Consider the following 24064-nt stretch of genomic DNA (forward strand, 5'->3'; position numbering starts at 1 on the left):
TTTCACCATCGGAAGAAAATTTAAGACTTGTTCAGATTGTGAGTTTTTCAGGATTTTTTTGAAATATTCCTTGAACATATTTTCTAATTACCTTTTTTTTAATCTTACATAGAGTACATTGCTACAATATAATTTACAAAAAAAAAACGGACCTTAGCGTGTTGAGATGGCAAGCTTTTAGAAAAATCATTTTATAAATTGCTAAAACTTCTCAATATTTTCCACAACCATCTTTTTATACTATCACTTACGAACTTTCCAATAAAGTATTATCATAAAATATTCTTGAAATCATCCCCAAAAACAAATCATCTGCTTGCATTTTTCCCAAATGTTGGACCTCTAAGTTACTAAACCACTCCTTGAACCACATATCACTATACTTCCGCACCTTATTTGCTCAAGTATTGCAGCACAAATCTTACTAAAAATAGCCCTCAAAACTAGCTAGCCACTTCTTGCTCTGCATGGCTGGAATTAAGGGCAAACCCGGCGACATCAACAACACAAGAATTGTATTATCATGCCTTAATTTTTAAAATTTTCTGCTCCCCTAAAATTTACGCAGACTATAAAGTGGTCCTCGCCTGGATCCCGAGTCCACACATGAAAAGAACCAAACACCCTGAGTCCACCTTTGGACCAGTTTCCTCGGTCCCTCCGAGTAAGAGGAGGCAATAGAATTTAAAAACCTAAACATGATCTAATGCTGGATTTGTCCACATTTAAGCTAGAATTGATTGCTTGTCTTATTAGAATTTAGAAGTCTATGAAAACCTCCCATGACCTGCGTGGATCTCAATAGTCAATCCTGTACAAGTACTATTTATTTTTTTGAGATCTGCGCATGCATGTGGATAAAACACGTTTTGTGAAGATGATAAAAAAAATTGTTGCCTAACACGTTTTTGTTTATATATAAACTAGTTATCCGGACAACCTGAATTCACTCCTTAAGCACGATAGCTTTTGAGGGATTGAAAATTGAGAAAAAAAGAGTTGAGAAGCAAAATGGTGAGAACTACATGTATTGACAAAAGTGGATTGAAGAAAGGTGCATGGAGTGAAGAAGAAGACAATAAATTGAGAGCCTATGTTCTAAGATATGGCCATTGGAATTGGCGACAGCTGCCTAAATTTGCCGGTTTTTTTCAGTCATCCTCCTCTATGCTGCCACCATCTTGATCCTTCTTCTAGTTTGATTCTTTTAGTCCTTTATTTTGTCAATAAACTAAAATCGATAGATTCGCAAAAAGTGTAACCTTATTGTTCCATAGATTTGTCTGTGTCACTAAGAAGAAGTGTTCTAATATTTCAAATCTTGTTCTGCAATTAGTCTAACAATGCAGGTATACCATAAAAAAAACTACTGTTTTCTTGATGTGGTTGTGTCAATCATTCTGAACTTTGCAGCAACTGAGAAATGTTAATGCAGTGAAGTTAGTAAATTGTGGTGTGACACTGAATAATGTATCTTCTTCTAATGAAATTGTGGTGATTTTCAGGTCTATCTAGGTGTGGTAAAAGTTGCAGACTGAGATGGATGAATTACCTGAGGCCTGGTGTCAAAAGAGGCAACTTTAGTGAGGAAGAGGAGGAACTAATACTGAAGTTACATAAAGAATTGGGAAACAGGTATAAAGTTACTATCCCTTCTGCAGAGCTTCTTGACATGTTTTAATGGCTAAACTAACCTTGAATTCATTTTTAATTTTCTTCTGAGAGAGGCAAAAAACTAAAATAAAATAAAGTTTTGGTCCGGCTAGTAGTCATTCCTGATTGAAGTGATTTTTCCACAATTGCAGATGGTCAGCTATTACCGCAAGATTACCAGGAAGAACGGATAACGAAGTAAAAAATTATTGGCACACTCATCTCAGAAAGCGCACCAAACAAGATTCAAAACCAAAGGATAAAATTGAGCAAACTAGCAAAAGATCCCAACCCATGGAAAGTGATGCAGATCAAAATAAGGAATCTTCTGCAATATCCATATTTCATTCCACTACTGATCAAAATAGATCAGGATTGGAGACTGAAATTGCTGCTGATACTAACTGCGAGTTGTCCCCCTTGAGCTGCGGTTCAAAACATTTTGACGGTGGAGACTGGTTTGGAGAAGACAGCAACAGTTCAGTGGAATCATTACCTGAATCCTTCGAGAGTTTCTGGACCGAACCCTTTGCTTTGGACACATCATATAGCAATCTTAAAGTAATTAATTATGACTGGTTGCCACCTGTTGAGGAAGAATTTACATACGCTTCCTCCTCATTTCTTGATGAAGATATGGATTGGTTTCACGAGTTGATACAATAAAAGTGGCCTGATTATTCTGCACTAATTAGTATTCAATCAGCATTCAATTAAAATTTTGAATTTGGAAGCTCCGAGGATTATACTTGTTTACCGCACTTCAAGAATACAAACATAATACCTTCATAAGAGTATCTAGCTCTCTATGTTTTGCGCTCAATATTGTGTAGTTTTTCAGGTTTTTTGTACAACTAAAGAATCAACATGACATTTAATTTTGTGCAGGATTGCCTGATCTCTTTATGCATATCGGTTTTTAATTTGTAGACTAATAACACTTGCACGTCCAATGTTTTCACCAATATTGGCCCCTTCATATCCTCAACCTTAATCCTAAGTACTTCTGAGGGAAAAATATAATTGGTCGAGTCATCATGTATATTTGATGAGATAACTATATTTTTCCTCTTCAAGCATAATCAAATGACTGGTTTGAATTTACAGAGCATAATCAAAAGCTTCTGAGGAAATCCTAGGAAAGAGAGAGAGAGAGAGCAAAAATATACTATATATGCCTGCAACAACTGGGCCTCCGAATTTAGTACACTTTCCTCGTCAAGACGAGTGTTATCCAAAGCTTCGTGTGCTCAAATTGGTTACCTCCCAATCACATCAAAATTACGTTGAGTAGAATAAAAGTAATTGCTTGGACTCATGAAGCCCAATCCAGGTGTCGCATTTAAGAGATTTGAAACCAAAATATTAGGTTTTTTTTTTTTTTTACTATTCCAAATAGAAATAGCAAATACCAAGTTGACAATGCTATGCGGTTAAAGTTCAAATTGATAAATAAAGAAAGTGACCGCACTCTTTATTCTCCTACTTTATCTCTAGTCCCTTAATCTAACAAATCCCACCCTCTATTTTAAAAAAAAAAAATTCCAATAAAAAGAAGGATGGAATTTAAAAAACGAGAAAGGAAAAAAAAATTTTAACCCAAAATCTTTACGTCCTAAAATTTCAACCTCGACCATTATATCCTCTAATTTGTTACAAAGGACTTGGCAATTTTCACTCGCATTTTTGCGATTTTTACTGGTATTGTTGATCAATAGTATTCCAAATACTCTCCCAAGAAGTGTTTAGTGTTCATTGTCTAACTTTGCCAATGGTATACAATACTCCTAGCGCATCAAAAGCTGTCTGAACTTCAGTTTCAAACGTCTACAAGTACCAATTGCTTGTGAGCACTTTGAAAAGTTGAATTTTCACATTAAGCTCCTTAATCAAAATTCTTCAAAGATCATGGCGTAGTTTTACCTTTTCTATGTTTCGATCAACGTAGTGCTATTAATTTATAAATAAGGAAAAGGATGGCCATGAATATGTTAATCAAAAAACATTCAACATCATTTGCCCTCGTCTCTTTGCCAGCTTTTATCCAGCCTCCTTTTACTACTTGTATGGTGGTTGGACAGAACTATGTTCACAACTAAAAGTAAACTTTGACGTTCCAAGCTTCACACATGCATCAGCATCATATGTTCTTGTTAATTCAGAGATGTATCTCCCGTATATGTTGGTTGACAGTTAATTTCATCGTGAAGTCCCTTCATAAATTGATTTACAGAGCCAGCTATCTCAACTATCCAGAAACGCATACCATTGTACCTAAGATATATTGACGCACGTACTATAGGAGAATTAAGCATCTAAAGCCTGAATTGTAAAGATTAAAGTTGGGTGGCAGTATGTTAAAAAAAAGAAAAAAAAAAGAAAAATTGGGTGGTATTCATAAAGAGATTTGTTATCTTAAATTTGACCAAAAAATAAAAAAGAAAACGTGTTCTGATTTTGAAAAATCAATCGGAATGTAGGGAATTTGAGATTGACAATTCCTAGCGATGGCAACGGCTATTTCTCTCGCTGTATATGATGATGGAACCATAAAATTCGATAGTTTTTCTCCCGCGTCACTTTCGCATGCTCTTTCTTCGTTGTTTTCTTTTCTGATAACATTTTTTAAGTTTGAAGGATAAGGACATCTCTTCCATTTCCAAATGACTTTCTTGGAAAGTCACCATTGTCCAAAATCAAGCACAAATCTTGAGATTTTAATTATCTAATATTCGTAGGAAACTCCTTGAATGATGCATGATTGTTCAACCCTTTATTTTTATTTTATTTTTATTTTTTACTTTTAGTTCACACCTTGTGGTTGAATAATTTATGTTCTGTCTGTTTCGTAATTGATCAGAGAGAGTTCACACTGTCTATTTCCCGCACATGATGTGTTCCAACATTGCTCTTCAATAAGTGGGTTTTTTTTTTGTTGTTTTTTGAGAAAACTAATCTAATTATTATTCAAAATTACAAAGATAGTCCAACTTTTCGAAAGCTTCCCAAAATAAGGTCCTTGCGACTTGGGAGTACTAGCTCGGGTTGTGTCATGAGTTATTAGCTTTACATATTAGATCCTCATCCTTTGTTCGTTTAATTTTACATCTTGTGAGTTGATATTTATACTTAGTTTGCATGTTTAACAATCTTTTATTTTTGTTGTCAACCTTATATTTTGTTTTCCTTATTGTACGTAATATGATTCAATACTTACATTCTATTCATATGTTTGTACATCATATGATTTTCATTCTTGCATTTGGTACTTAGAATTGAGAAGATGTCCTTTGCGGCTTACAACTTATTTATTGGGGTGAGATTTCTTTCCAAAAGAAACATAATTTGACACGTTATAATTAGCTCATTTTGTTTATACATTACAATCCGCTAGTGGAGGTAATTTTCGCAATTACAGTGTCCATTGAAGTCTTCTACTCCAAGTTGGATTATCTTTATAATTTCAAATAAAATTTGAGATCATCATTGCAAAAAGCCCATCAAAAAGTAATATTAAAATTATTTCCCTTTTTGAATTTCCTGATCCAATGTAACCACGCCGATGACGTTTACTTGCTGACGACACATACAACATGTCAAATTTAAGTTAAAATTCATTTTACTCTACTCTTATCAATTTCATCCTATTTTAAATTAAAAAAAAAGTACCTTCCTAAGATACTTCCGTAATTTGCTGATGCAAGGTCATCATATCATTTGATTTGCTTTTGGAATTTCTGAAGCAAAAGTTGGTATTTCTGTTTTAAAAATGGGTAAAGCCAAACCATAGTCAAAAAAAGCAGCTCATTGAATATGTAATATACGCACTTGTTCTCTTACTTCAAGAAAGGACAATTATGTGATTATGATGTTGTGCACCATCACTAATCAAAATCAAATCACTTTAGGCCAACTAAGTTCTTAGTTCCCGGATAAGCCTAAGTCATGAATCATGAATGGTATTTTCTCACTAAAATTTGCATAATTGTCTATAAATGTCACTTTCTAAGTTGCCCTGATCATCAGGTGTGGTCTTAGCTCTCTGAAGTCAGAATACTGGTGTATACATGGAATGGAAGCCAGGGAGAAACATCTTGTGTGCACTTCTTGTGTGTATATAAACTATGTCTATCTTTACGCGTATTCAACATGCATGATTGTAATTAGTTTATGCGGATGCTATAATGCTACACGTGCATGAAAGATATAAGTGCATTAACTACTAGAATAACTACACAACTTATATAGTGGAAAATTATTCTCACAGAGGATATACAGATTGAGTAATAAAAGGGATTTGATCCCTTTTATTTCATGATCAGTACTGTTAATATAACGAACGCATAAGCCAATTTACTGGTGAATTTTGAAAATTACCAGTAGTTCTTGTTAATTAGCGTTCAGATTCTTTTTCAACATGTGAACCCAAGTTCTCCAAAGATATGAAAAATCATCCTGGAATTCATAAGAAAATAGAATGTTGAATTGCCATGTTACACCTTGTACAGTAAGAGGCTGAAAATCCCATCACTATTTTGTGACTTCAAAGCTTGCTAGTTACATCCTTACTCCAAGCACTCTACTGTTAGCTACCACTTCCTCCAAGAGCAACAAATAAACTAATTCCAAGTAAAAAGTGAAGAATATATGAAGACCTCCTTTTTCCAATGATTACCGGAGATAATGAAATGTAAGTTATTTTGATACTCATGCATTAACACAAATTAAAAGACTTGGAGAAAATGGATGTAAATACTCAAACTATCCTTAAAAGAGGAATACAAACCTAACCACCATAACATATATTAGTAGAATTGCATGTATAAAAAAGAGTTTGTGTTAAGACGAGATCTAATCTACCAATATTTTAGAAAACCCTCAAAATTTTAAACTATATAAAACAAATCTTCGAGATCTAATCTATATTTGAAGTCCACTTAGCCATGTTTCTGTCTATCATTATTGTTATTATTATCATTATATTGGTCGGTTCAGACACTTAGCCATTTTTCATTGCTTGACCAATTAGAACTTTTGGGAAACCTCCTGCGACCTACTTGAATATTATCAATTACTCATGAGGTCTAACCCATGTGGACAAAAAACACGTTTTATCATCTGAATAATTTATACATTTGAGCACGTTTCTAATTCCAAGTCTTTGTGGCTATCTACTGATATATATACTGATTACTGACATTTGCACAAGCTCACTTCACTTCCCTCATTAAAAGCAGATCAATAGTTTCTGAGAGTGGCTGAGAAAGATACAAGGCAGTAGAGAAGCAAAATGGTGAGAGCCCCATCAGTTGACAAAAATGGAATGAAGAAAGGGGCATGGAGTGAAGAAGAAGACAACAAGCTGAGAGCCTATGTTCTGAGATATGGCCATTGGAACTGGCGGCAGCTGCCTAAATTTGCCGGTAAGCAGCTCAGGATATTTTGTTCCTCAAAATTAATATGTATTTTATCAGTCTAACAAAGACAACAGATAAAAGCTAGCTACTGTTCTTGTTTGCAAATTTTCTGGTCTGATTCTGGATTATATGCTTCTCTTACGAAATTAAGGTGTCTTTCAGGTCTATCTAGGTGTGGCAAAAGTTGCAGACTGAGATGGATGAATTACCTGAAGCCTGGTGTTAGAAGAGGCAAGTATACCATCGAAGAGGAGGGTCTAATAATCAAATTACATGAACAATATGGGAACAGGTATGAAGTTAAAGTCGTTTTTCTAGCAAGTCTTGCCATGATTTTAGGGCTAAAATTCGTCTCAACATCCAATGTATGGCTGTTGAGACTGAAATGATGTATAGGTAATCGAATTTAGTACTAACTCCATTGTATTTTCCCTATCACAGATGGTCAACCATTGCAGCAAAATTACCGGCAAGAACGGATAATGATATAAAAAATCACTGGCACACTCACCTCAAAAAGCGCTACAAAGAAAGTCCAGTTTGTGAAGGATCCCAGCATATAGATGATGCAGATCAAAATGAGCAATCTTCTGCAATGTTTACATCTGGTTCCAGTACTGATCAAAAGACAGAAGTGGATCCAACAACTTCTGCTGCTGATTCTCTTGATGCTTATACGGATATCTCTTCCCTAAGCTGTGATTCCACACTTTTTGATGGTGCAGACTGGGCTGCAGATGATAGCAACAGTTCAGTGGAATCATTGACTGAACCCCTTGAGAGTTTTTGGACTGAACCCTTTGCCTTGGATACATCGTTTAACAACTGGTTACCATCTATGGAGGAGGAATTCATGCACCCTTTCTCCTCTTTTCTTGATGATAGTTTTGATTGGTTCCACGAATTCAATCAATAAAAGCGGGATAATTAGATATCTGAAGGATTACCAATGTGTAACTACTCCATAGATAGATCACAGTGGCCTTAAGATCAAGGACATTGAAGAAAAATAGCTTACTGTACATTACTATAAAGATTAGATCCTTATCTTTGGAAAAATTGCAAAAAGCCCCCTGAGATATAACTTATTTGTGATTTACCCTTTAAACTGTCATTCCTAGCAATTTACTGCCTTGGACTTCTGTTGTGCCACATTAATCAATTAATTGGGAGAAGCCATGGTGACAATAAAACTTGTACAAACATGTTATAAAGGTTCCCGAGCACCATTCCCCTCTCTTATCACTTTTTTTTGAATTTACTTGCAGAAAATCACCAATTATTTCTAATTTGTGTTGACCAATCTGCGTATGAGTTTGTAGAATAAAAACTCTTTTCCCCATATTTTGCACTTTAGTTATTGTTGTTCAATCAAGAAGGCTTTAATTTAGTAGTTAAGATTAACCCTTCATGATTTAGAGATTTTGGATTCTAATCCCTTTTCCCCTCCTCATTTATTAAATCCCATCTCTTTCCTACTAGATACAATTAAATAAAAAAAAAAGTCATTGTTGTTGACAACGAGACATAGCTGTTTCATAAATATGGCATGAATTCAAAATTTATTGACACGAATTTAGGTAGATAAATATATTAACTATCGTGAGTTTAGAGTTGGAATTAAAATCTGATAGTTACATAAGGGTATATAGTTTAGGAGTACATGGTAATTTTAAGTAACTGGTAATGATAAAAGAGTTTGTCATTTATATATCACGAGTGAAAAACAGTTCTTTGCAGTTTGCATGAAAGTTAAAACAGATTCTATTGCACAAGAAAAGTTATGTCAAATTTTCCTAATTAAGCTATTTCTCCCAAATTGCTACTTATGTTTATAATTAATCATCACTAGAAGAGCAAAATATATCTACTTAATTGAGCACTGGCTTATATTTCCTTTCTCTTTCGGTGACTTATCCGGTTAACTTCAACCTGTTACATCCAAGCATCCTGGGAAGGACAATTGTCATAAGCAAAAGGAAACTTTGACGTCCAAGCTAGCTAAATAATGGTCAAATATTTTGGGGTCAGTCGTTCGCCTTTGTAGACCGGGTATATGATGTTTTGGATGAATAGCATGTATATGGGTTGGAATTTACGGGGTTATCTTTAGAATGGCCATCTGTGGCTATAATTTTGATATATTACCATCTATCGCTTTTCGTTGTTCAATTCATTTTGTTCGTTCTTATGAAAGGGGCAAATGATAACTCATATAATATCTCATTTTCCTGTTGTTATACATCCATCACTCGTTTACAATAATGACTCATATAATAGCTAAATGATTGTCCGTTTTAAGTTAGGAGTACCAAGACTTGCATATATTGGCTGTGTAAACAGAGGAAGAAGTATTTATTTTGCCTAAATAAGTTTTGAGTAGAAACCTAGGTCTTTCTTTTCATGTACGATTTCATCCAACAATTTCTTTTTTTTTTTTTTTGGGTTTTTTCATACAAGAATCTTGAATGTATCACTATGAGATTTTAGGAACATTATGGGTGGTACAATAATCTCAACAGGTTAAAAAGCATCTTCAAGAACTTTTCTTTGAGGAGAAAAACTTATTGGAATTGAATCAGTAAGTTCTCCTTTTGCATAGGTTTTATCATCAGCTAGCACACCTTTTGTAACTATGCATCATGTTTCTTGAATTAGATCATTGATCAAGATTCCATTAGGAAACATGTAAACAATTTTAAATTTTCAATAATTAGTTGTATGAACTTGAATAATGCTCACATTGTTAAGAAATAGTTTGCTACCGCAATTAGCGGACCACTGCAACAGATTCCTTGCATTGGACCATCTCAGATGTGTGGGAATCCAAAAAAATTATTGTCGGGAGCCATGAATTTTATAATTATCGATCTCCTCCTCTTTTGTTAGCCCTCTGCAACCTAATGAATGGTGTTCAGATTCACTGACTATTCAGACTCTTTGGCAATATGCTGATCTAAAATTGTTTAATACAGCCTCATATTCATTCATGCACTAGTTCATGTTGTACTTTCCTTCAGCCCAAAACCAACCATTTATATGTACATTGACAGGGGGAAAATATGACAAAATAAAAAAAAATTCCAAAAGAAAAAATGAAAAATATTTTTCAAGTGAACATCTTCTGATGTGTGTCATTTTTAAAGATGTAAATGACTATTAAGACGAAGTGAAATGAGGGAGAGTTTTAAAGAAGTGATCTAGAAAACTCAGAGACCTTGATTCCTCAATTCTAATTTTACACTTGTTCAAATCAATAAATAAACTTGTAACGAGTTTAAATAGACTCACAAACTTAAAATCGTTTCTACCTATAGACGTTTAAATATGGAGGTTCTGATGTCAAGTCTTCTTGGTGATCAGATCCCTATTTCGTACAACTCCAAGAGCTCGATCCTTCCCATTCTCATTTCCTCCTGGTGGAACTTAATTTTCAAGACGTTAAGATGGGTTTTTTCACATGAAGACTTTTAGCTAAATTATGCCCTTTTTAGTTTAAGGTAGAAGATGTTTTGAGATTGGCTTGATAGACTTTGGCTCTTTCTTTTAATTATTTTGAGCTGAAAAAACTTCCTGTGAGAAACAACCAGCAATATGCTTTTGAATATTGCTTTTACCATGTCAAAACATACTAAATCAAACTTTAAAAAAAATTCTAAAGGTATATGTATTAATCTCTCCTACATAGTGTAATAAACTTTTTACATTAATTGCAACTATGGATGTATGATATATATAACTTCAATTAAGTTTGAATTTTACTTTTTACACATATACCATACATCTATAATGGTTACTATAAAAAAAAAACAAAAGAAAATATTTATGTAACTACAATGTAGGACATGTTAATCCAATACAAATATGATTTTTTTAAAAATAGATTCTCAGTAATTAGCTCGTTCATAATCAACTTAACTAAAGTAAAACCTATTGTAAATAAGCAATTATCTCCCATTGCACGTGCAATTAAGGTAGGGTATATTTCACTTTTAACCCTTAAAATGTAAACATATACTCACTCTAGTTCTTAAATTTTAATTTTTGACACTTTATCCTCTAGAATATAAAATTCATCCAACTTTAGTCTTTAAACTTCACTTTTAGATACTTTATCTCTTAAAGTATAAAATCCATCTTACTTTAGTACTTAAATTTTAAACTTCACTTGCTCACTATTCGGTAGAATAGATTTCATTTTCATGCTTTAGAGAGTAAAGTATTGAAAATTAAAGTTCAAAAACCAAAGTAGGATGAATTTTATACTTCAACGAATAAAGCATCCAAAATTTAAATTTAAATACTAAAGTGAAAGTGTGGCTATAATTAAGGGTTCAAAGTGAAGTTTAGCCAATTAGGGTAAGAAATATCCTTCCACCTGAAGGGATCGCAACTTGTATTAAGGAATACACCATCGTGGACAAAAAAACACGTTTTATGGCCTTAACAAATTTTTTTAATTAACTTTGAACACGTTTTATTTCCCCAGAGCTTCTGGTACAATATATATAGTGATATTTTGCACTAGTATTTCTTTAAAAGTGGATGATGAGAAAGCCAGAGACTAAGACAGAATCAGCAACATGGTAAGATCCTCAAGAATTGACAAAAACGGATTAAAGGAAGGTGCATGGAATGAAGAAGAAGACAATAAGTTAAGGGCCTACGTTCTGAGATATGGCCATTGGAATTGGCGCCAGCTGCCTAAGTTCGCTGGTCAGGATTACTCAAGAACTGAGGCTATAACTTCTTTATAGTCCTCCTCCTCCTCCTTCTTTTCTGCCTGGCCGCTATCACCAACATCTCTTTTTCTTCCTAATTTTTTCAAGTGATATTTCTCCTTCTAACACTCCTAATTTTTTCAATTGACTTGAAAAGCACACAAAAGAGAAACGTAGTAGTCAAATTTTTCTGGTACTTAAAAAAAATAGACTAATCCCAAAAAAGGAGTGATATACTACAAGTAATAGTCTATTTACGAGAGTAGATCACGTTGTGTCGACCCACGTTAAATCTTATGGAGGTGAATCACATTAAATTTTATGTGTCATTTATCTTTCATGTTTGTGACTTATTTGTCATTAAATTGTTGTGTTCTTGATGTCTCAATAGTAATTTATTCCGCGCTTGGATTCCAACAAACTGATATTAGAGCGGGGTTAGTAGTTGGATCCTGGTTGACTATTGAGATCAAGTGGGTTGGTAACTGTTACTAATTGAACAATTTAATGAGTTGTATCCTTATTTCAAGGGTTTGACAAGAAGCATTGAAAGTAAAGGATGAGAAGTTAGAAAGTATGGAGATACTTAACGGTGAATCTAGGTAAGTGATTCAAAAGTCAAGAAAAAGGTGAAATCCATTATCCATTTTGGACATGAACCGATGGAGACATTCTCACAACTTCAATGGTTGATATTTCATGTCGGATGGTTCTTAGATTCGAATTATATTTTTTAGGTGGTGTGGCATGTGTTCTAAAGAAATAAAGGGATCTAATTTCCAAACGAAGAAGACTTTGATAGTTATGAGTTTTATATTGTAGGTAGAGTCTTAGAAACCACACATGGCAAAACAGTCTTGAGAATAGGAAGAAGTATGGTAATTTTACCACTTGATTGATTCAATGATTAGAGTTAAAGCTCACACAAAGGGATCTCGAGTTACAATTAGTAGTGAGAAGAAATCTTACGAAGGGAGATGGTGAATTAAAACACCTTCTTATGAGTCAACTAGATGTTGAATTTAGGGTAACTACACATGCTTATTTGCCAATTGAATCAATTGAATATCAGGAGGGTGTTGATTTAGATGTATAGTTTGGTATCATATTATTTGGTAGTTAAAAGCAAGTGGTTGCTAAAAGAAATATTTGTCAACGTGGAAATTTGTTAGGAAATTAATTTAATTTCTTTTATGCAAATTTCTTGTTTTATGTGCAAGTAATTGGTTTCCTAATTATTTAGTTATTTGAAGTAGTTGCCAAGTTATTTTCTATTTTGTTTAGGATTTAGAAGTTATTTCTTATTCTGTAGAAATCTAGGAATTAGCATTGATTTCTTATTGTTATTTGGTTTTTGGCCAAATAATATTCTCTATAAATAGGTGGGTTGACATGCTTTAAAGTACCACACAAGAACACACAAGGGTGACATGTAGTTTTATGTACGGGGTATGAGAAATGATTCTTGGGAGATGAAAAATGGTATACAAGGGTTAGATTTCGATTCAAATTATATTTTTGTATAAGGTTTCCCTTTCATAATAAAAAACAGATTTTTTCTCTTTGGACGTAAGATTAATGATGGAGTCGAACCACGTTAAATCTTGTGTGTCGTTTATCATTCATATTTGTGGCTTGTTTGTCATTAAATTATTGTGTACTTGATTTCTTAATAGTAGTTTATTCCGAGCTTGGATCCCAACAAGATCTAATCATCAAACTACATGAACAATTCGGGAATAGGTATGATTTTTTACTAACATTACTTTAGTAATTCTTGCCGTGCTTTAGGTCTAAAAAGATGTTTCGGTCATACTAATTACTCACTGTAGCGATGTTTTTCCTACTACAGATGGTCAGCCATTGCTTGGAAGCTACCAGGAAGAACAGATAATGAGGTCAAAATTTATTGGCATGGTCGTCTTAGTAAACGCTTGAATCAAGCTCGTACATTAACTGAAATCATCATGGAAAAAACTAGTGAAAAATCACAGCATGTGGTGCAAGGTAATCATCAATTCAAGCAATCTCCGGCAATGTCTGCCTATGATTCCAACCAAAAGAGAGAAATGGGGCCTAATATTGCCGCTGCAGCTGCACCTCTTGCTTGCAGTGCAGTGAATTGTGCTCCATTAGAAGCTCTGATTCCACACTTTCTAATAGCAACATTTCAGTGGACTATCCATTTACTGAACCTTTGAGAGTTTTTGGACGCAGCCCTTTGACTTGGATACTTCAAATAAAGATAATGCTCATTGGTTAATTACCGCCATTGGAGGAAGAATTTGCCTACTCTTTCTGGTCTTTTGTTCATGATGGTGTGGATTGGTTCCAAGAATAGATAATACTACATAGCAGTATCTCAAAGATTGTCACTTTTAGCTTGGTACGGCCCTTCAAAAAACTTTTTTTGAGGGTAATTATTCCAAATTTTTGTAGTGTACTACAAATAAGATACAAATCTTCGAGTTTGATGAACGTTGTATTTGGAAATAAAAGGCAGTATGCATGTGTAATTTGTTGAGAGTGGGACGAGAATATATGGATTTCTAGAATCAACAAGCGTAACATTGTTAATGAGACAAAAATCCTATGATACCATGATGCTAGAAGTATTACTCTTTAGTGATAGACTACTACCTTTGTCACAGGCTTATTTGATTTGATAAGAAACTTGAAGGACTAAATTTTTATTTATTTTTTTTTTTTGAAGGAATGAAGGAGCAGTACTTTTTTTCAAAAAACATGTAATGTTATAATACCAAGTACTGAATTCGAAAAGTCAAAGTCAACGTTCAATTGTGAAAGCAAGAGTTTGGGACTAGGCTTTTTACCATTACATTGGAGAGAACTTTTCTCTATTACACCTCAATAAAATTAATTTGGAAAATGTTCTAGAAAATTAACACTGTTCAAAATGTATTTCATCACGTGTGTTAGTTATACATAAAAATTTCATGGGAAATCAACTAAGTTTTGTTGTCTGATTAAACATATTTGTTTATTTCAGACCTATATGTACAATCCAGAATAGAATCAAGAAATGTAGCTTGAGGAGACGAAATACATATGCATATAAACTTTTGAATTAACTAAATTTTTTGAAATTTTTTGGAGGGACGGGAGGGACAAATAAATTAAAATACATAAGAATTTTTTAATTTTTAAAATTTTAAGAGGAAAAAATATGAATACCTAGAACTTAAAGGACAGTGAACGTGCTTGTGCAAAATCTAGCAGGAATTCGCTACTCAAAGTCACAAAATCCCTAAGTTAGGAAAGCCTTTAAAAGAGACTATCTTTGGAGCTTCTAACAAAAACTTGATTATTTTTGTAGAAAGCCGTCAAAAAAATAGTGCAAAGTCATTTCCATTTTTTTATTTCCTTATCCAATGTAAACCTCACCGATGACGTTTGCCAGCTGACAACACAAACAACACGTCAATGTTCTTTTCCTTATTTCATCTTATTTTATATCAAGAATATACCTTCCTACGATACTTCTTAAATAATGTCAATAGATCATTAGATTTGGTTTAGGATTTTTTTTTCCAAGCAAAAGTTAATATTTCTGCTGAAAATGGATAAAGCCAGTTAGCCAAACCATAGTCAAAAATGAGCAGCTCATTGAATATAAAATTCTGGGCACTTATACTCTTTAATTACTTTAAGAAAGGACAATTATGTGATTATGATATTGCATCATTGCTAATCACTTTAGGCCATCAAGTTAAGTGAATGGTATTTCTCTCTGAAATATTATTAGTTGCGACACTCTTATCAGTTGATTCACAAGCAACCCTCAATTGGATGTTTTTGTGTTGTTGAAAGGTGGAGCAAAAGTTGGAGGCGTTAGCCAGTGATGATATGATCAGTGGATTTTGTTGGTGCCCTTGGGGTCGACAGGCATCTCATTTAATCTACGAATAGGGCAATTTCATTGGGTTTTCATTATAATCCAATTTCACCATGCAGAAAACGAAAAATAGTTTAATGGGTTAAGTGTGATTTTAGAATAGTTTGATGATCTCTAACACACTTTATTATCAAATTACAAGTCAAGATATCAGCAATCTCGTGATTGTGTTTTCTTTTTGCAGAACATTTAAGGAGAAATTTTAACTCTCAGAATTTAGAAGTGTTCTGTGTCTTTTTGAGGTACAAATTCACACAAAATTCTTGAACTGTTGGATAAAAATATACTGAAAACGTAATCAGAGGGCAGCATCAACAATTTCCTTCATCCCTCTTAAAGAAAGCAACCCCTTATGTGATCATGTGAACGGCTTAATTACTTCATCTTGTTATTTTATTTCCGGCAAAGACTTTGATCCATTCATCATTATGTTTCTTGCAGTCTTTATATTCGTGAATCACGATGGTTCCACTCATGTACATACCAAAAGGGGGGATGAATCCACTCAAAATCTCAAACAAATATGAAAAAAAAAATACAATATGATAACGATGTATACTGGAAGCACTCTCAAGAAACAATTTCCTTGTCCGGATTGCAACAAATTAAATTGTATGACGCCATACAAATTGCGCAAGCATTCAAAAGTGATAGTGTTAAAAAAAATAATAATCCATAATTATAGAGTATGACATTGCATAATTGTCTGTACCTGTAACTATTTTAATTTTGTCTCATCATGAGGAAGGGTCCTTGCTCTATGAAATCAGGCTACACACTAGAATAAATACATAGGAGAGAAAAACATCATGTGCTTGTTTCCCTTTTTCTGTATAAATTATTTCTTGCTTTACGCGTATTGAACGTGTGATTATAATGTCTAATATGTTTAGTTGGATGCTTATAGTACACGCGGTGAATTAGAGAAGTTGAATCACACCATTTATTTGGCTAATTAAAAATGATTCTGAGTTCTGACAAAGTATACAGAGCATTGCACTGGGGGCTCTTTGTTCAACAAATGTGTTATATGTAGACAACCACTCATCTTTGGCGAATGTAGGTACATACAACAAAAAAGAACAAGGAAAGATTTAAGTTGTGCCTTTGTCAATTTTACTAGGTTTTGAATCTTCAATTGCGTTATCACATATGGTGCCAAATCATCCTAGACTCGAGCTCATAACAAAATAGGACTAACTCCACTCGCACCCTCAACCTTGTACCACTTTCTTATTTTATACCTTAAGTTTCAATTTTGGATACTTTACAGCTTAAATTCTCGATTTTAAATGTTTTACACTCTAAATTCTTAAGTTTGTCATAGTTAAATTTAATTAATATCAATGTTAGCTAAATTAACAAAATAGAGGATCATACAAATCAATACTAATGTGTTGGATGTGGTCAAGGGGAAAAAAGAATCACAACTAGAGAAAATTAGACAAAAGTGTGTTCTATTTAATAATTAATATTATTAGCAAAATTAATGAGATACAAGATCATGCAAATTAATGACGATATATATTTTATTCTACTTGTGATTTCTTTGCTCCTTTTGACCACTTTCAGTAAATTATCATTGATTTATATGATTCTCTATTCCATTAATTTTGCTAGCATTATTATTGATTAGAGTTAAAGAGATAAACTTGAGAATTTAGGCTAAAAGGTGTTCAAAATTGAGAGTTTAGGGTGCAAAGTGAAAAAATGATACAAGTTTGGAGGTACAAAATGAAATTAGCCCTAACAAACTATATATAGGTTATTCATATATCGAGCACCAATGGTACTCGAAGCAGACCATGGCATCAAAGCTTGCTACTTAGATTTTATTCCAAGTATAGTGCTGTAAGAGGTTAAAAAATTCAATCCTAATTCACACTCCAAGAGGAAACAAAATCCAACTAAAAGTAACCATTAAGTCACGGGAAATTGATAATGGTATTCCTACTACTATCTTTTTTATGATATAATTTCCATTTTTTAGATTATACGATCAATAGATAGTGAAAGTGCCAATATAAGAAAGTCAAGTGACATTAACATTTCTCTCTCCTTTTTCTTTTTGCAAAATGAAAAGATTTTACAAAATACCATATGAGCTAACATACAACTTCAAGAGGGATATAAATTTAAAATCCATTAATAGAATCGTAACTACAATAGAGTTTATCTTAATTAACAAATGTATCCATACCTTTAACATAATCGAGCAAGAATTGGAGGGGGGAAAAAACTCAAAGGTTTAAACTACACATGACAAATTTTGAAAATCTAAGCTAAAGTTGAAGGCGACTTATTAGCCACATGTTTCACTGCATGTACCATTAGAAATGTTAGGAACCTGCCTACGACCTACTGGATGCTAAACTTGTAAGGTCTAACCGATGTAGAAAAGACAAGACACGTTTTGTACTTTTCAACGATAAGTTACACTTTTGAACACGTTTGTATTTCCAAGTCTCTGCGCGTTTGTGCTTGTATATATAGTGACATTTGCACAAGTTGACTTCACTTCTCTCCTGAAGAGAAGATCAATAGTTTCTGAGAGTGGCTGAGAAAGATAGTAGGCAATAGAGAAGCAAAAAATGGTGAGAGCCCCATCAGTTGACAAAAATGGAGTGAAGAAAGGGGCATGGAGTGAAGAAGAAGACAATAAGCTAAGAGCCTATGTTCTAAGATATGGCCATTGGAACTGGCGGCAGCTGCCTAAATTTGCCGGTAAGCAGCTCAGGATATTTTGTTCCTCAAAATTGATATGCATTTCATCAGTCTAACAAAGTCAACAGATTATAGCTAGCTACTGTTCGTGTTTGCAAATTTTTTTGGTCTGATTCTTGATTATATGCTTCTCTTACGAATTTAAGGTGTCTTTCAGGTCTATCTAGATGTGGCAAAAGTTGCAGACTGAGATGGATGAATTACCTGAAGCCTGGTGTTAGAAGAGGCAAGTATACCATCGAAGAGGAGGATCTAATAATCAAATTACATGAACAATATGGGAATAGGTATGAAGTTAAAGTCGTTTTTCTAGTAATTCTTGCCATGATTTTAGGGCTAAAATTCGCCTCAACATCCAATGTATGGCTGTTGAGACTGAAATGATGTTCAGGTAATAGAATTTAGTACTAACTCAGTGGTATTTTCCCTACAACAGATGGTCAGCCATTGCAGCAAAATTACCAGGAAGAACGGATAATGATATAAAAAATCATTGGCACACGCATCTCAAAAAGCGCAACAAACAAACTCAACTTAGGGAAAGATCCCAGAATAGGGATGATGCAGATCAAAATGAGCAATCTTCTGCAATGTCTACATCTGGTTCCAGTAGTGATCAAAAGAGAGAAATGGATCCAAACGCTTCTGCTGCTGATTCTCTCGATGCTTATACGGATATATCTTCCTTAAGCTGTGATTCCACAATTTTTGATCGTGTAGACTGGGTTGCAGATGATAGCAACAGTTCAGTGGAATCATTGACTGAACCCTTTGAGAGTTTTTGGACTGAACCCTTTGCGTTGGATACATCATTTAGCAATTATATTAGTGTCAACCCCTGGTTACCATCTACGGAGGAGGAATTCATGTACCCTTTCTCCTCATTTCTTGATGATGGCATTGATTGTTTCCACGAATTCAACAATAGAAAGGGAGATGATTAATTGTCTAAGTGGTTACCAATGTTTAACAATGCTCTAGATCCATCAAAATGGCCTTAAAATCAACGGCATTGAAGAAAAATAGCTCTACTGTTCATTATTATAAAGATTAGGTACTTATCTTCGGCTAAATTGTAAAAACCCCCCTGAGATATCACTTATTTGTGATTTGCCATTTAAACTATTATTCCCAGCAATCTACTGCCTTGGACTTCTGTTGTGCCACATTAATCAATCAATGGGGAGAAACCATGATGACAATTTAACTTGTACAAACATATTAAAGACTCCCCACCTCCATTCCCCTCTTTTATGACCTTCTTTGATCTAGTCGCAAAAAATCACGACCTGGCCTTAGTGTTTGAGTATATATATGTATGCATTTGTAGAACAACAGAATTTTTTCCTAACTATTTTGCACCTTAGCGATTGTTTTTGACAGCATTAGAGGTGTTTCTTGAAGATGGGTGTGGCGGTGTGGGTACTTAAGTGCCCTTTCAATTTTTTGAGGCAGTTGAAAATCGACTTACAGTATGCAATTTCAATACTTGATCAAGTCAAAAGTCCTCCTAGACTTCCTGGTTTCTCCTGTAATGATGGTGGCGTGGCACTTGCAGGTTTTTATTGCTCAGTACATATGAGAGAAAGAAATAAAACTTAACCACATTTTACTAGGTTAAGTTGTAATACTATCTTCTTCTCTTGTACATGCTTCGATCTTGTCCTATGTCTGTTGTCAAATAAAATAAATTCTTAAAAGTAACTGGTAAAGAGGAAAGCGTTTATCATTTATACATGGTGCGAGAAAACAGTTCTATAAACAAAAGTTTAACTGATTTTGCACAAGAAAAGTTCTGTCAAATTTGTAAAATTAAGCTATTTCAATAGAATCATTTCGCTTTCTTAGAACCGTTACTTAAAAAAGCACAGGATGTGCACTTTTTTTTTTTAAGTGATAGGTTTTGAATCTAAAATGTTTACAAGATGTGCATTTAATTTGGGACAGATTTAAACTCTATAGGTCACAAGAAGTGGCCAAAAAAAAAAAGGAAAAACTTGGCATCCGGTTTGTGGTATAACAAATTTTCACTTCAATTTTCCTTTGCTCTCTTCGTCGCTAACGTGGTTCATTAATTCAATCTGTTACAACCATAACCAATATCTTGGAAATGACAATATCCACAAGCAAAATGTAATGTTTGAAGTTGATGCTACATCAAGATCAAAGTGTTTTTGTTAAGCAGTTGGTCTCTGTAGACCAGGTAGATAGAATGATCTTTAGGATGTCTCGGACGCATGCAGGTTGAAATTTACTCGCTTATCTTTAGAGGAGCCATCTGGCTATAAGACGAAAAAGGAAGTTTCTTCCAAGTGAAGTAGATCTTTGTTGTGACTTGTGATGTAAGTTTTCATATAGGATTCTTTCAATTCAAATATGTAGAAAAACTTTTCTTTGAAATGAAATACTTAGCGGCAGTGAAGTATTATGTACCTTTCTCATAGTTTAATCACCAGCATAGCCATTGATATTAATCATCATGTTTCTTGAATCTTTAATTGTGATTTCTAATTATTCATCAAGACTCCACCAGGAAACATGTAAACAGATTTTAACAGCGGATCAAAATTTAACCGGAGAGAATCCGGATCTCAAGTTCATTTGTTTGGACAGTGACAAGGGCAAAAAAGAGCAAAAATGATAAATGTTAAAAACAAAAGTAAAATACTTTTTAAAGTTAACGTCTTCTGATGCTTGTCATCTTTGAGAAATTAAAAGAGGGAGAAATCATGAAGTGGACTAGAAAACTTGCGTTGATTCACCAATTCCAGTTTTACACTTGTTTCAATCAGTTGATGAACTTACACCAATTTCAAATAGATATTAAAATTTCATTATCCATTATGCTGTCAGAGTCAGCTGACTCAAAATAATTTCCAATGGGAATCCAATTAAATAGTGTCATACCAAGTCTTCTAGGTCACATTTCTACTCCACAGCCAATGGCTCAAAAGTTCAATTCTTCCCATTAATTCTCAATTCATCGTTTTTTCCTAACGAATTATACTTGATTTGCAGTCTTAATTCCTCCAAATGGAATGTAATAGTATCTAAGTAAGAGTGAAGAATACGACAATTTAGACTTCAAACTATTAGAAGCAAATCACCAGGACTTTAAGGTAGATTTTAAGTCCGCTTAGGGTTTGTTCACATCTAGACTTTAATCTAGAAAATGCCTTTTCTTCAAGCTAGAATATGTTTTGCCATTGGCTTGACTGACTTTGGCTCTTTCTTTTATTTATTTTAAGCTGAAAGAAATTATTGTGAGAACAACCAGCAAAATGCTTTTGAATACAGCTTTTACCTTTTCAAAACATACCAAATATACCTTTTAGAAAAAGCAATTCTAAACAAAAATTTGTCTACTTTTCCTACACAATGTAATAAACTTTTTACCCTGCAAGTCTGAATGCATGGCATATAATCACTATCCAAAATTAATTTTCAATTTTTTACACATATAGCGTGCATGAAGAACTGTTATTGTTAAAATAATTTTTATAATCGACTACAATAGATTTTGAATAATTAGCTTCATCATAATCTACTTAACAAAAGGAGAACCTATTACAAACAAGCACGTATGTCTTATCGTATGTGGTATTAGAATGATAAAGAACCTACTAACTGAAGGAATCTTGTAGTTGACTACGGACTACCCCATCTGGACAACAAACACGATTTCTGACCTGAATATTTCATTTCTGGAATTTGTACCACAATAAATATGTTATGTTTGGACTGTTACTTTCTTTAAGAGGGGTTGATCAGAGAGCCAGGGAGAAAGAGAGAATCAGCAACATGGTAAGATCCCCATATATTGACAAAAAGGGGCTGAAGAAAGGTGCATGGAGTGAAGACGAAGACAACAAGTTGAGAGCCTATGTTCTAAGATATGGCCACTGGAATTGGCGTCAGCTGCCTAAGTTCGCTGGTCAGGATTACTCAAGAACTAAGGATCTATAACTTCTTTGTAGTCCTCCTCCTTCTCAACCGCCCGGCCACTACCACCATCTTTCCTTCTCTTCCTCCCCTTTCTACTTCTAAATTTTTTTAGTTGACTTGAAAAGCATACACAAAAGAAATCTGGTAGCAATATTTTTCTGGTATCTATGATCATTAATGTTTTTTCTGTGTATTATTAGTCTATGGAAGAGAGGAGATCAAATAGAAAATTTTATTTTATTTTTCCTTAATTTGTTGTCTTAGAATTTTAGTGAAAATTATGTGAAGTAGGACCACAGATAAGAAAATTTCAATTTCTTTTCTTAACTTTTTCCCTAAAGTTTTTTTTCTTATAATTTAGTCAGAATTAAGTGATTTAGGAGCTTAAAATGCAAGAATTTGTGTATCCTCCTCTAATAAGATGATGATCTTTGCCAGGGCTTTCCAGGTGCGGGAAAAGTTGCAGATTGAGATGGATGAATTACCTGAGACCTGGTCTGAAAAGGGGCAACTATACCGTTGAAGAGGAGGATCTAATCATCAAACTACATGAGCAATTAGGGAACAGGTATGATTTTGCCGTTATTAGTTACAGTAATTGTTGCCATGTTTTTAGGGCTCAAAAGATGTTTAGGTCATAAGTACTAACTGAAATGATGTTTTTCCTGCTACAGATGGTCAGCCATTGCTGGGAAATTACCTGGAAGATCGGACAATGAAGTAAAAAATTATTGGCACACTCGTCTGAGGAAACGCATTAATCAAGATCCTAGATCAACCAAAATTATCAAGCAAACCAGTGATCAAAAAACCGGGCATATGCATGATGCAAATCAAATCAAGCTATCTGCTGCGATCTCTGATTCTGATTCCAATGATAAGAGAGAAATGGAGCCTAACATTGCTGCTGCTGCACCTGTTGCTGATACTAAAATGTCGTCTTTAATTTGTGATTCCAGCCTTTCTGACAGCAATAGTTCAGTGGAATATTCATTTGCTGAATCCTTTGAGAGTTTCTGGACCCAGCCCTTTATATTGGATGCATCCTATAACAGTAATGTTCTTGCGTTACCACCAATGGAGGAAGAATTTACTTTTCTTTCACCTCCTATGTTCATATATGATGGTATGGATTGATTATAAGAATAGTACTATCACACTGTAGCCCAAAGATTGTCAGTTTTGGTATGGTAAAGAGTTAGAGAACTGTTTTGTTTATTCCAAAATTGTGTCATGTACTGCAAATAAGATGTAGACAACAACTGTGAAAATTGTTATTTGCAATTTTTTTTTTATAATGATGGTGTAATTTTCGCTATAGCCTTGAAGTGATTGATTATCGATTTTGCGACTACATTATACATATTATACATATATGGGTAAAAAACAAAAAAGTCTTTTATCATAAATCTAATATACAGAAAAGCCCTCCGTGATTTTAAAACGTATAAAACAATACTTCATGTTTTGAACTAAATTATAAAAATGATGGAATCCGTTAACCCCAATTCTCTCTCTCTCTCTTTCTAGAGAATGAAACAAATGATTTTATTGAGTTGCCTCTTGTTTAATTATATCAGAGCATTTTTGTCATTTTGTCCATCCCCGTTAATTATGTCGCGCCGAATTCCGTCACCTTTACAATCTAATTCAAAACATGAAGTATCGTGTTGTACGTTTTAAAACCA

At 33.8% G+C, this 24064-nt stretch overlaps 4 protein-coding genes across 4 annotated transcripts; all 4 read left to right on the forward strand.

The window, feature by feature from the left end:
* The first annotated feature begins 968 nt into the window (after positions 1–968).
* On the forward strand, positions 969–2320 carry LOC113743324 (transcription factor MYB14-like). The gene is made up of 3 exons (XM_027271304.2): positions 969–1144; positions 1506–1635; positions 1806–2320. Exons 1-3 carry the CDS (start codon positions 1012–1014, stop codon positions 2317–2319), a joined length of 777 nt encoding a protein of 258 aa, XP_027127105.2. The 5' UTR covers positions 969–1011; the 3' UTR covers position 2320.
* Positions 2321–6890: 4570 nt separating this feature from the next.
* Positions 6891–8118, forward strand: LOC113743449 (transcription factor MYB10-like). Its single transcript, XM_027271458.2, has 3 exons — positions 6891–7076; positions 7233–7362; positions 7512–8118. The coding sequence occupies exons 1-3, from the start codon at positions 6944–6946 to the stop codon at positions 7984–7986; spliced, it is 738 nt and encodes a 245-aa protein (XP_027127259.1). The 5' UTR covers positions 6891–6943; the 3' UTR covers positions 7987–8118.
* Positions 8119–18243: 10125 nt separating this feature from the next.
* Positions 18244–19375, forward strand: LOC140007073 (uncharacterized). Its single transcript, XM_072049778.1, has 3 exons — positions 18244–18431; positions 18589–18718; positions 18868–19375. Exons 1-3 carry the CDS (start codon positions 18299–18301, stop codon positions 19373–19375), a joined length of 771 nt encoding a protein of 256 aa, XP_071905879.1. The 5' UTR covers positions 18244–18298.
* A 2836-nt stretch (positions 19376–22211) lies between these two features.
* On the forward strand, positions 22212–23602 carry LOC113687823 (transcription factor MYB30). The gene is made up of 3 exons (XM_027205347.2): positions 22212–22365; positions 22815–22944; positions 23051–23602. The coding sequence occupies exons 1-3, from the start codon at positions 22233–22235 to the stop codon at positions 23511–23513; spliced, it is 726 nt and encodes a 241-aa protein (XP_027061148.1). The 5' UTR covers positions 22212–22232; the 3' UTR covers positions 23514–23602.
* Positions 23603–24064: the final 462 nt, after the last annotated feature.

This window comes from Coffea arabica, chromosome 5e, assembly GCF_036785885.1.
Source record: "Coffea arabica cultivar ET-39 chromosome 5e, Coffea Arabica ET-39 HiFi, whole genome shotgun sequence".
In the NCBI taxonomy this organism is placed as follows: Eukaryota; Viridiplantae; Streptophyta; class Magnoliopsida; order Gentianales; family Rubiaceae; genus Coffea; species Coffea arabica.

Bases quoted from the DNA above. Each gene is read 5' to 3' on its own strand.
- LOC113743324 (XM_027271304.2), top strand. From the start codon at position 1,012: ATGGTGAGAACTACATGTATTGACAAAAGTGGATTGAAGAAAGGTGCA. The intron at 1,145-1,505 runs GTTTTTTTCAGT...GGTGATTTTCAG, and splicing joins ACAGCTGCCTAAATTTGCCG to GTCTATCTAGGTGTGGTAAA. The intron at 1,636-1,805 runs GTATAAAGTTAC...CCACAATTGCAG, and splicing joins CATAAAGAATTGGGAAACAG to ATGGTCAGCTATTACCGCAA.
- LOC113743449 (XM_027271458.2), top strand. From the start codon at position 6,944: ATGGTGAGAGCCCCATCAGTTGACAAAAATGGAATGAAGAAAGGGGCA. The intron at 7,077-7,232 runs GTAAGCAGCTCA...GGTGTCTTTCAG, and splicing joins GCAGCTGCCTAAATTTGCCG to GTCTATCTAGGTGTGGCAAA. The intron at 7,363-7,511 runs GTATGAAGTTAA...TCCCTATCACAG, and splicing joins CATGAACAATATGGGAACAG to ATGGTCAACCATTGCAGCAA.
- LOC140007073 (XM_072049778.1), top strand. From the start codon at position 18,299: ATGGTGAGAGCCCCATCAGTTGACAAAAATGGAGTGAAGAAAGGGGCA. The intron at 18,432-18,588 runs GTAAGCAGCTCA...GGTGTCTTTCAG, and splicing joins GCAGCTGCCTAAATTTGCCG to GTCTATCTAGATGTGGCAAA. The intron at 18,719-18,867 runs GTATGAAGTTAA...TCCCTACAACAG, and splicing joins CATGAACAATATGGGAATAG to ATGGTCAGCCATTGCAGCAA.
- LOC113687823 (XM_027205347.2), top strand. From the start codon at position 22,233: ATGGTAAGATCCCCATATATTGACAAAAAGGGGCTGAAGAAAGGTGCA. The intron at 22,366-22,814 runs GTCAGGATTACT...GATCTTTGCCAG, and splicing joins TCAGCTGCCTAAGTTCGCTG to GGCTTTCCAGGTGCGGGAAA. The intron at 22,945-23,050 runs GTATGATTTTGC...TTCCTGCTACAG, and splicing joins CATGAGCAATTAGGGAACAG to ATGGTCAGCCATTGCTGGGA.